General features: G+C 38.4%; 2 protein-coding genes across 2 annotated transcripts; both read right to left on the reverse strand.

Annotated features, from left to right (window-relative positions):
- Nucleotides 1-223: 223 nt before the first annotated feature.
- On the reverse strand, nucleotides 224-1715 carry tcf15 (transcription factor 15). The gene is made up of 2 exons (XM_084679868.1): nucleotides 1040-1715; nucleotides 224-581 (listed from the first exon to the last, which is right to left on the reverse strand). The coding sequence occupies exons 1-2, from the start codon at nucleotides 1523-1525 to the stop codon at nucleotides 519-521; spliced, it is 549 nt and encodes a 182-aa protein (XP_084535994.1). The 5' UTR covers nucleotides 1526-1715; the 3' UTR covers nucleotides 224-518.
- A 2408-nt stretch (nucleotides 1716-4123) lies between these two features.
- Nucleotides 4124-6729, reverse strand: srxn1 (sulfiredoxin 1 homolog (S. cerevisiae)). Its single transcript, XM_084680522.1, has 2 exons — nucleotides 6422-6729; nucleotides 4124-6176 (listed from the first exon to the last, which is right to left on the reverse strand). The coding sequence occupies exons 1-2, from the start codon at nucleotides 6647-6649 to the stop codon at nucleotides 5967-5969; spliced, it is 438 nt and encodes a 145-aa protein (XP_084536648.1). The 5' UTR covers nucleotides 6650-6729; the 3' UTR covers nucleotides 4124-5966.
- Between the last annotated feature and the right edge of the window lie 5617 nt (nucleotides 6730-12346).

A 12346-nucleotide genomic window follows, 5' to 3' on the forward strand; every position in this document is an offset into this window, starting at 1 on the left:
TTTTGACAACATTTGACAGGCATTTGAATCAAACATCATCAAATGTTTTATTAGCGAGTGTTTCAGATGTTTCTAGATGGAAAAAATAAACATTTGCAGTAATTCTAATAAATATTCAGACATGCAGTCAAAAGCAGCTTAATTACATTTATGATAAAACTGGACTGAGGAAAAGTCACGTTGTTTCAGCCTCACATAAAATACATGTCACTGTAAAATCAACTAGATAAAAATATACTTTATTTTATGTGGTACACTGTAGTATACAAGTGTTGTTCACAAAATACAAAAAATTACAAATCAATACATTCTGTAAATGCACTGCATTCTTTAAAGGCTTGTGCCTCACAGGCCTGGTTTCTCACAAAACTTCTAGAGTGTTTCTCAAGTATAAATAGTCACTATAGGCTATTTCCATCTTTTTGTCCAGCATATGTATGTGTATCTTTGACCAGCTTTAAATGTTTCCTGAGAATGTTAGGACTTGGGCTTGAGCTGATGACGGTGTTGTGATCTGTTTAGTGACTCATTCGCAGTGAACCAACGCTTCTCATTTTTAGACAATCTTTGCCATCTTTTATCTGAAAGGAAAAGGGACAAACTATAAGTGATAATATAGGTACTATGACATGGAGTCACCATTACAAAAGTCACCATTAGTAAAATTATTAATTCCAATACTGCAATTTCAGTAAGTTTACGGTTTGGTCCATGTATGCCGTTTATAAACACGTAGGCCTATGACTTGGTTGTTGTTCTATATAAACAAAATTCGACAAAGTTTCTGGATGGCATGTAATTACCTCTTGATAGGCCTAAATACTCATATTGTCGAGTGCGTAAAAATGCATTACGTGCACAAGGTGCAAGTGCCAAAAGAATTAACACACTGTGTTACCTAGTCCTGCCATCTAAAGATGAAGTTGTGTTTCGTTTAAATTAATACCTTCCCACTTCTACAGGCTATGTTATCATGTTAAGTGCTCATCGAGGCATCAGTTAAGTTACTATCAGGTTATGAGAATGTACAGTGAATTACCCCTTTTCTTTGGTTGCTTAAACAGAAGGTGCAGATTGTGCGTGGTTGCTTTCCACCGCTGTCTCCTTGTGCGTAAACTGCGCCAAGACAGGGTTGTCCATCACCGTTGCCATCTCCGACCAGGAGCACGTTGGCTAGATGTGAAATATAGCTGGATGCCAGGCGAAGTGTCTCTATTTTGGATAGCTTTCTATCCACCGGCTCTGTGGGAATCAGAGTCCGAAGCGCAGTAAATGCTGTGTTGACGCTTTGGGTTCGGTCTCGCTCCCGTGCATTGGCTGCGTTCCTCTGCTTTACAATGACAACACTGTTCCCTCCCGATTTTCGTGACATCCTCCGTCTTTTTTCTGTGGTGGCACAACATCCATAGCTCTGATCCGAACTTCCGTCGCTCTCACTTCGGTTCTCTTCATCCTCAGACATCATACTAAGATCTGGGTAGACCAGATGGGTGGCCAAGGGCCGCAGCATGGCAAAAGTCATCATCGAAATGTCTTGGTTAGGTATCTTCAGTAGCCTAAAGTCCAGTCAATCTTCAAATGCATCTTGGAGTGGAGGGGCTGAAAAAGCGTACGATGTTTACAACGTTCAAATAATTAGGCTTTAAAACGAAAACGTATTGTATTTTAATGTAGTGCCATGGGTTAAGATTATGTTCCTTGTGCATAGTGAGTGGACAACATGGCTCTTATAGCTTGATGGGAGGAGTTGTGATGCATGTAATGTTCAGCTGACAATCCCCAGTCTACAGTTTGCATGAGTTACAACAATAATTCCTACATAAGCACTGTTATAGTTTAAGGACTGTAATTGTAAATTTGTAATCATGTAAATCACATTGTTTGGGGGGGGGGGGGGGGGGGGGGGGTTGCCTGTCGGACACAGACGTTGCAAACAGGCTACTTCACAAGGGAATCATGCACTTCGCTAGGGACTCTATTATCTATTATTTAATTGGAATTCAATGTTTTCCATAAAAAATGGCGATGACCAAATCATTATTCCACATTAAAATCATAATCCTAAACCATGTTTGCTAAACTAAAAGGCCTAGAGCTTCTAATATACCCATCGCCTCATTGCCAGCGTCATTTATTGAATGCCTGGGATACGATCACCTGTTACTGTAAATGTGTTTAGGCCTGTTCACTCTGTGGCATAACCCCATTTTTCAACAAATGCAATTGATTACGCTTTTGACTTTTTGTGATCACTGTTTTGCTAATTTCTGAATGTCATAAAAAACTGTGGGATTATCGGTTAGAATCTGATAGGTTCAAAACATCTAAATCACGTGTTTGGCTTAGCATGCAAATGATACTGATAAGTATATAGCTCTCAAACTTATAGGGATCTGCTCTATGTAAAATAATTAATGTCGTGGATGCGTTTACTCTCTGGCGTTAAAGTGTAAATGTATGTAACGAACGTGGCCACACTCCGTCAACACACGGCGCCGTTCGCCACTCGCTGTGCTCGAACGCACACCCTCTTACTTGTCAAGCGCGACCACTACCAGCTACGCCAAAGAAAAGCTACTTTCAAGGATGTAGGTAGCTCTTTAAATACCTGAGGACGGAATTTCACAGGTTTACACCCGTTGCATTTGCATCAACTTCCGAAAACAAACGATGTATGTATTTCACAGTAAAACCTAATAATATCGTTGAACTTTCATTTACATAAAAAATTATAAGATTCTAGGACTAAACTCATCCCTATTTAAGGGTTCAAACATTCACCATTTGGACACTGTATACAGATCGTGTTTCCCAATCTGAAAAGATAACAAATGTAACATTCACCTCAAGAATTGCTGACAAAATGTACACATTGTACTATTAATGGAGTTGGATATTATTGGAATGGATCTCATTGTATCTTCATGTAAATTACCCTAGTTATTGATCAGTTTATTCATTATCTATCATAACAACACTTTCCAATCCCATGTTGAGTGCAGTAAGAGAAAGTTAAGCGGTAAGTAAATAAACTTTTAGCAGATGTCCAGAGGTGATTCAGGGATGCAGTTCAGTTCTGAGAAAACAAAGTAAGAAGGGCAAATAGTAGATTTAGAAACCCTGACTTTTAACAGCTGTCACCAGAGGGCAGGTCTCACAAACATGTCCCCTACGCCCTCTGCCACCAACACATCAAACTAACTCCATGTTGTTCAGCTACATCAACAATTTCAAACTGACAGACATCTAAATCTCATTAGGAAACACTGATCCAACAGTGATTTATATGTGCTATTCAAATCCAACTTGCATTTAAGTAAGTCTACTAAAGACTTAACTTTTCTATTCAGCATATGTCTTTAGTAAGCACTTAATCAATGTAATACTTATTTACATAAGTATTGTAAACACAAATACATCAAACACAATAATTATGATGTTATTACACAGATACTGTAGAAGCCAAAAGTTTCCATGGAATCCATCAGCCAATCAAGTGTTACTAGTTTTACAGCTTTTCCAAAGTCATATGGTTAAGCAATCATACAATGGCACAAAATGTAGTATTTCCACATGTGAGAGGGGTAAAGCGAGAGAGCTCATGTATATAGGTGGAAAGAGTAGGTTAAACCATGCATTTGAACAACATTCATTTTTTCATGTGATTTTGCAAGGCTACTGTCCAGAGGAACTGCTGCAATTTATCCATGGTGATGAGGCCACAGCCTATTTGCCTGCATGGCCACCTACAGAGATCCATGTTGTTCTTCCATGGAGTTCTGAGAACAGAAGCTTGGTGACACTGAGGAAAAAACAAAGCTGTCGTTCTCATTAATTTCATTCAACATATCTCAAAGGGGGAGAGGTTCCTCACAAAAGTTTCAAAGACAAATGTGTCTAAAGTGCATGTGAAGAAGGCCTACCCACAGTCTTTCCAACATAAAAAAAAAAAAAACATTCAGTCAGATCATTTTCAAAAAGTGCCACCTGAAGGCAGCAGTACTGTATAGGTACTTGGAAACAGATCTCTAGCAGAGAGCTTAAATGTAAAACATTGGAAGATCAAGGTCTGGTACAGATTACATGTCTTTGATGGCCGGCAGCCTCATGGAATTCCGGATGCGGAACTATGGAGAGGCATCCTCCCCTCGTTCACCTAACAACCCCACCTTCCCTCAAAAGGACTTTGGAGTAATCCCTCCCAAAGTGGAACAAATGGGTGAGCTGACCCTTCGGAGGTCCGTTTGCAGCCTTTTTAATTTTTAAATTTTACCAGCCAATAACAATCAAGGGCGATGTTGAAGACTCTTAAGAGAAAAAGAGAATGTGCCGTTCTTACAGGACTGGTCAGTTTTACTTAGTAACTGGACTGGATCATGTTGGAGACTTAAAAGCTGATGAGGAGTAAGACAATGTAATCTTTATTCCAAACAGCTGAAAGCAAGATGCAATTTTATTTTTACTGCACAAATCTGACTTTAGCACAGAACATTCAAACATTCTCTCGACATTTTGCATATTAAATGTTGATAGTGGAAACTTAATAAAATATTTTTTCAGGTACAGATTGTACACAAACTATCCATTTGGCAACATTACCTGAAACACTTCCCGTACTTACCCCCCTAATCCTTAAAAAAAGATAAAGAACACTGCACACCCATGCAACTAAGTCTCAAAAGTAACAGGTGCTATTTTTTTCTCTTTGCTTGAACAAGCGTTTTGCGTGTCAAGAACCCTTTGAGGATATGGTAACCTATGGTTACTTCCAGACAGCGAGGGAGCTACAGGAAACAGTCTCACACGCGACGATTCTTTGGATAAATTTACAGTCCTTTAGGGGTACTCGGCGTAAGCTGCTCCTAGTCTCCCTCCACTTCCTCAGAGGGAGGCTAAGAGACATTTCTAACCCATGCAAAGCTAGGACATTAGTTAAGGAAAGGCCTTATCTCTGTGTAGCAATCTGTAATGTAGCAATCACCCTGTCCGAGATCAAAGGCTTGACTTGTGAACCCGTAGACATGGGGTCGTAAAATCAGAGGCCTTTGTCTGTGACCCTGACTGCTCTGACTGTACAACTTATCAAGGAGGCTCAGACTCTTGGTTTTTATAACCCCATGGTGCATTCTACTCCACAAATGTCAGAATTGTAAGTTTTTTTGAATGTCATGTTAAATTCAAAGTGCAAAAGGAAACAGGGCTTGTATTTAGGTTGTCTTCCTTTCAGTATATATTTACCTCTAGCTCATCTCTAGAGAGAAGATCAGTTCTTTCTATGTTTCTACTTGTCTATAGCTAACACAATCTGGCCAGAGTTAGAAGGTTAACTAGAGGCATCCTTTACAGACTTGGGCTGGGTCAGACCACTGGTGCACTTGAATGGATGGTGGCATGCCTCACAAGCCATTCTAAATATAGTGTCCAAGTCTGATTATGACCATGGACGCAGTCAGATCTCATGCCAGCAGATGAGCAGCTTGTGCCATCTTGGTGGGACTTTGACAGAATTCACTTTTCTCCCTGAGACGTGCACATCTTCCCTTTTTATGTGATGGGCAGGTTCAAATTATCAAAGGAGAACATCAAATAATGTTGTTGTCAACCCTGGATAAAATGAACATGAATAAAAAGGAGCACAAGCCAATTTTCTCAAAAACAATACAGATTAAAATGATTACTTTAAACATTTTTTTGAATAATGAATAATCAATGACATCACTGTTAAATGTGGGGGTATGTAACCAGTAACATTGTCCAAGATTTTTGCTATAAAAGGTGCCTGGTATAATTAAAGACTTATAGTTCCATCTAGTGGTCAGAGCTCCATCTGCATCAAATACAGCTGACATTATCCATTACCTGTACTTTTTTAGGGACATTATGTCTGGATACTATTACTTGTACCCGGTGGGTATAATGTTGGGGTTAACATGAGTGTATTACAAAAACACTTTGGTTATCCAGCTTCATCGTAAGTCAGGAGTTGATGCACCCAAGTATGTCCGTAAATGTGATATGTTTGACTTGACTAGCTTGGCAGGGATTGTACTCATTTTCAGCTGCTGGTATGCTGCAAACCTGTGACAGCCACCAAAAGAATAGTAGTAATTCCCTCCTTCTCTGCCTTGGATCCAGAGTATGTCGATGGGAGGCACCTTGTGGATGTCCCTTGAATCCTGTAAGGTACATTAAAATGTATTCATTTTGTTGTGTGGTTATAATAACTTAAGTTGAGTAAAAAAAAAAATAATCACCAAGAAACACACAACATGCCGTGGGTGGCAATGGAGGAAAGGAACGATAATGGTAAAAATGGTATGGGAATGTTAAGATACACTGTCCCCATCTATTATTTACAAATGGCTTTACCTAAGCGTAATATATCATATAATTAGGCCCTCTCCCAAAAACTAACTTTTACCTTTATAGTGTTCATAAGGCTCTGAACCTTCTGCTCGTCGAGTACAGGAGGAATGGGACGTATTATAACATCCATCGGCACATTGTGGACTTCTTCAACGTTGTCCGAGTGTATCGACTTATTCTCAAAGTTGTGGACGTTCATATTTGACTGTGTAGAGATATGCAATTGTCCGACTGGTTGTATACATGAGAAGGCCCTTAGAGAATTCTTTAAGAATTTAGACATCGTAAAAAATATATTTTGTCATATTGAACAAACAGACTTTAAAGACGGAAGTCTGGCCTGACTCAAGTGCTCAACGGTGTAAAGACTCTGATTCGCCGGTTGAACTGTCCGTCAGCCCATTACCCGCCTGCTTTATTTCCTTCAAAATAAGTGTGTAATAATCTTCTCAAGGAATAATGCAAGTATTGATTTTCGCACAGTTAACAATTTAAATGAACGTATTAATGGTTTGTAAAGGATGCAAACCGTACACAATCTAAAAATGATCATGTGATGTGATACAGGTTTAGGCAAAAGCTTTTCTGATGGAAACGTGGAAAACCTAGATACAACAAAACCTACCAATAGATCAGCATTTACTTAACCCTTGTGTTCTCTTCGGGTCATTCTGACCCGTCAGTCATTGTGACCCACCGTCGTTTGCAACAACTTTACCGCATACAAAAACAAAGTGAAGCATTTTCTTTTAACCGTTAGGCTGTCTCATACCCCACACATTGCGAAGGTTAAAAGAAAATTATTTTTATTTGCTTTTGTATTGGGTAAAATTGGGTAAACACAACGATGGTTCGTTATGAACCTTTTGGTCATGTGACCCAAAGGCAGCACAAGGTTAAAGTGCGTAGAATTGGAAAAACTGAACAACTTTACGAGCAGTAAATGAAATAGATCAAACTTTTGATAACTGCCTTCTTTTAATCTACACCTGTTTATCACAAGATAATATGTATCCACATTCCTGCCAAACTATCCCTCATTAAGAGACTGGAAGCTAATTTAGAAAATATATGCAAAATAAATGGAAACAGACTTTTTAGTGACAATATGTTTTTAATGAGGACTATGTTTTGCCTGGTTGAGCTTTAGAACGTGATGCTCCCTCCTTCAAAGAACTATTGAATGAGTGAATAAATGCTCTATTTCTGTAAGGATTTCAAAGAGCCAGCCAGGTTGCTGTGGCAACTAAAAGGAAGTCTTGGCTCTGTGCTTTGACCAGGTAGCCTAAGTGGGGGGAAGCTTCAAAGATCTGTACCTAGTGGTGACAGAATTATTGTTGTTTTCTACAGTCCACAGTCATAACAAGACAATTAAAATGATTCCTTGGACAGGGAAGGCAGGGCATTACATTGAAATACTTTGAACCACAATGGTCGTGCATAGAGAATGTTGTGGATTAATTGGTCACAAGGGGAATTAGATGCAGTATTTGTTCTGTGTATGTTAAAAAAATAGAAACATATTTCAGAGGCTCAAGCACATATATCATTATTGGAAACAATGGACTGTATAACACAGTTTTGCAGGGTTACAGTTTAAGCATAGCTAATTTACTAGTTTCAGGAATCTAATGGATAATAACCTATTAGTTTTACCATCATGTATCCATTGTTGTGTAGATGCAGTCACTCAATGCAAGTCACCCCTTAATATTTGCTGGACTATGTACCTTTAGTATAGTTAGACCACATATTTAAGTTTTTAAGATTCCTATATGTATGTATGCACCTTCCTGCCAAAGTAAATTCCTTGTCTGTGCAAACTTTCATGGCGATTAAAACCCTTTCTGATTCTGAACAATAACAACATGAAACAATTCATGATCATAAAAACTGAGTATCGGTTTCCAATTCCAACACACATTGTTTGCATACAATTGATCAACTTCTGTGCAATGCAAGTCACAAACATTCTCAAAGGTTGATGTTGCCATTCACAAACACAACTTGGAGTGCAAACAGTGTGTTAGTATACTGTATAAATATTTGCATTCCCAGGTCAGTGCTGTTGAATGCTTGCAGATGATGATCAAATGCAAACGCATTCCTCAACTGTGTGTGCTGCCTTTCTTTCTTTACATGCAATATCCAATTTAAGTCTGTGTTTTTCTGTCAATCACACATAAACCCCCACTTCACCATGATACACATCACAGCCTCACAGGTGCAAAACAGGCCCTGTCACTCAAACCTTATAGACATGTAAATCATGTGCAATGCCTATATATGCAGTCCCACTGCACTCTGTGTGACCCGAACTGTCTACAGTACAACATTCCTGTTGCCAGCACATCTCAATTACTCAGATTGAGTTAGTCACACATGTACAGCGGCAGGTCATGGAAGAATAGTTCCCATATAATGATTTGCTGTTAATATTAGATTTCAGCTCCCATGGGATTGTCACTCTAGAGCGGCTTGAGAAAATTACCTGCCAACTCTCCACAGGGATATGAGCTATATTTATTTATACCTGAGGTTTTTTACATTGACATGCTTTTAATGTGATAATTATTCTGACAGTGATTTTAAGTCTTTAAACCAACTTAGTGATAGATGAAGGTGTCTGCAAATGTGACAGTGTTTATTGATGTTGGTGGGTGTGTGTATTCTACTTGGCTCTTTACTGCTCTTAGCAATTATTTTAAAAACTGTATTTTTCCAACACTGATTAGTTCTGGCTGGGCTGTTCACAGCCTAGCAGCTCTTATCTTAGCTTGTGGAAAGGACATATATTTGGTAAACCAACCATTATCTGAAGTGTACAGCTTTTGAAATGATCTACGTTCATCTATTTATAATATATACATCCCAATATGGTTTACATTGACAACAAACAAAGAGTCGAGGAAAATATCACAGAAGATTGTTTTTCCAACCAGAGCGCACAGGCATAATTACAGCAGCTCTGTAACAAGCCTTTTTGTGCAGATCAAACTTTTCTACTGTTCACTGATTTAGTTCACTCCACTAAAAACTATACCTTTTAACACTATTGTATTAAACAATCATGCCTAAGCATGCAGCAAACCTTCCCTTTGCTTGAAACTAGAAACTTTACACCAGAAACATTACATAACTTTGTAAACTGTACATTATTTGCGTGTTCATGTTTTGATATATGTATATAAACAACAACACTGCGTTTATCTTCAACATTTGCTAATTAATTGGACTAATTACTCCAAAAAACTGTGTTCCATTGCTTCAGAATTAATGGAAAGTAAAGCTTGAAAATTGAAATGCACAAAAATCTGATTTTGACATGACTTCAAAAAGGGAAGCATAAGGATGAGGTGGAGCCCGTGCCAGCAGAAAGAAGAGGAAGCAGATGGGTTTTACACAAATAGAAACAAACATCAAGAACAGCGAGTTAAAGAGCTTGGCAGTCTCACTTGATGAAGCAGTGAGAAATGGAGATGTGGTAATGAGCTTTTCTCCACTGTGATACAGCGTAAACTCATACTATATGTGAGAAGACAAACTGTTAGCTCTTAAAGGGCCAGTTACTGTGAGTTGGGCTGACCCTGTTTATGAACCAACTGGTGTTTCCAACATCTCCTTAAGAATTTGGCAAATTAGTGTCATTTAGTTAGCCGAAGAATTAGTAGGAACATAGTCGTGTTAATAAATTTACATTACCATCATCTTGTGTATTGCATGGTTTTGTAGTCCATGCATGGGCGTTATCCTTCTCAGTGAACATTCATGGCTTTTTCACATTGCAATATGAATACAGTTAGTTGCTGTTTTTGTCACATCTTTCGCCATATTGCGGTTCCAAAGCTGTCATGTTATGTCTGAATCAAGGACCCCGACGAGACGTTGATTCACCATCAGATGGCGCCAGATCGATGCTTTCAACCAAATTATGGCACGCTTATGTTCCGAGCTTTTGAGTACATATAAATGCAACATAAATATTAACCAACATTAATAGATGAAGCTGTACACTGCAACATAAATAAATATTCTTGCATGATTCACCTTCCTCTGAGTGCAACAATGACGATAATTTACATGTTGGTCGCACCGAAGGTAACATTTGTCCCTGAAGCTCTACTTTATAAAGGTTCATGAGTGTGATGTTGTCAGCCAATGATTCCCCACTGCTGTTAAACATGTTCAAAACAAAAAAGAAAGTATGAAAACACTAAAAGGTGTTCTGAACTCCTCCTCGAAACAAGCGTTAACGAGACGTGGAAAATAACTGACACATTTGATAAGAAACAATTCAACAAGGGTCATTTAAATACCGATAAGAAATAATGACTAGCACATATGATGGAATTGGATCAGTGATGTACTGTATATGCAAACCAATTTTGTTATTATAACAGAAGACCAATTCATCACACTCCAAAGTATTTAATGAAATTACTTTTATTCAACTGTGCAACCACTGGACGTGAGATTGCATGGTAATAAATACAAGGGTTTATCTTAGGAGCCAAACTATAACATCCTTTTACACGTTTTGTTTGAACATATATGACATATATGTCATATATGATATGACAATATTGTCATCTTAAAAGGAAAGAGTTATACAATTATTTAGCTTACATTTTAACACAATGTGCTGATCATAATTTAACATAGACATATAGGCTTTTGGCAACAGTTCAGAAGGCTAATTGTGCCTTTATTCTCCATTATATCCCAAATGAAATGTGAATTATTGGCTGTTTAATGTATTCTCTTGTCTGATAGCCCTGTCCATGGTGCTGAATACAGATTTCGTGAGCGGTAGTCTTGTTGTGCCCTCAGTATCTCAAAGGAGACAGACTTAGATTTTCTCTTTGACAGTATTCTAAAAGGCGGAGGTGTTCTTGGGTCAATCTCTTTGAAGAAGGGTGTGTTGCATGTTCAGTATTGCCAGTAGTATTTAATAATTCATTTTATATGCTTTTTATGGCTGAGTGGAAGAGGAGAGGGCCGCCAGACTGTCATCCAGCAGAAGGATGTGAGGACATCCACAGAGCTGACAGTCCCCCTGCTCCTCAGCCTGATCATTTATAGACCATCTTATTATAAACAGACAGTACACCTGGGGGGAGCCCATTAGATACTGCAGATCCCACACTTCACAGTTTATTACTATGTAATGAAATTACTTGTTTATTTTCATCATAATATCAGATAAGGTACATGATCTGCCATGCTATACCTTTCCTATCATACACTGTATATTAAGTTTCATATCTGCAGGGAACACACCCTTACATGTGCAACAGTTCCAACAGAGTTGCACATGCTGCAGGAAGTTGCACATGTGGGGTAGTATGCTGGTGATGTATATAACGTCAGCACTGGCGTTTTTAAAATCTTGTAATCTGTTTATTTAACAAAATGCTGTTGCAGTACTGTAGATATATAGCATGTTACTGTAAGGCTTCTTCCTGGAGAGAAAAAGGATCCCTATGTGAATGAACATACTGGCTCTGACTCCATACCCAGCTCGCTGTCTCATTATACTGTTTCATTGCTGCTGGAGGACACTGAAGGACACCACTGATTGAATTCAAGTCTTGTATATTCCCTGGGAACCAATCAAGAAAAGCCCCAGAATAATAATCCTTGTCTGCTGCCATGATTCATTTTTATTTTGTTTCAAATTTTTCTCTGGCTTTTAAGTCACTTTGTAAGTGTGGCTTCAGCATAAAATCAATGTTCCATTAAAATTTAATGATCAGCAATGGCTTATTGCGCTGGAACAGATGTCTCTGCTTTTGATATTACTCTATGTTTCAGTAACTCAGGCAGAAATCTGGTGTATGTGTGTCGATAGGAACTGTTGATGACAATGATCACACTAATCCAACATTTTGCTAGAAACTATTAGAACACAAAGTAAAAACGGACCTGAGGATTCATTGTGCTATTGTTTTTATTAACTTTGTCATCGTTATTGTTACCA

This window comes from Hypomesus nipponensis, chromosome 18 (genome assembly GCF_054491055.1).
Source record: "Hypomesus nipponensis isolate SF chromosome 18, ASM5449105v1, whole genome shotgun sequence".
In the NCBI taxonomy this organism is placed as follows: Eukaryota; Metazoa; Chordata; class Actinopteri; order Osmeriformes; family Osmeridae; genus Hypomesus; species Hypomesus nipponensis.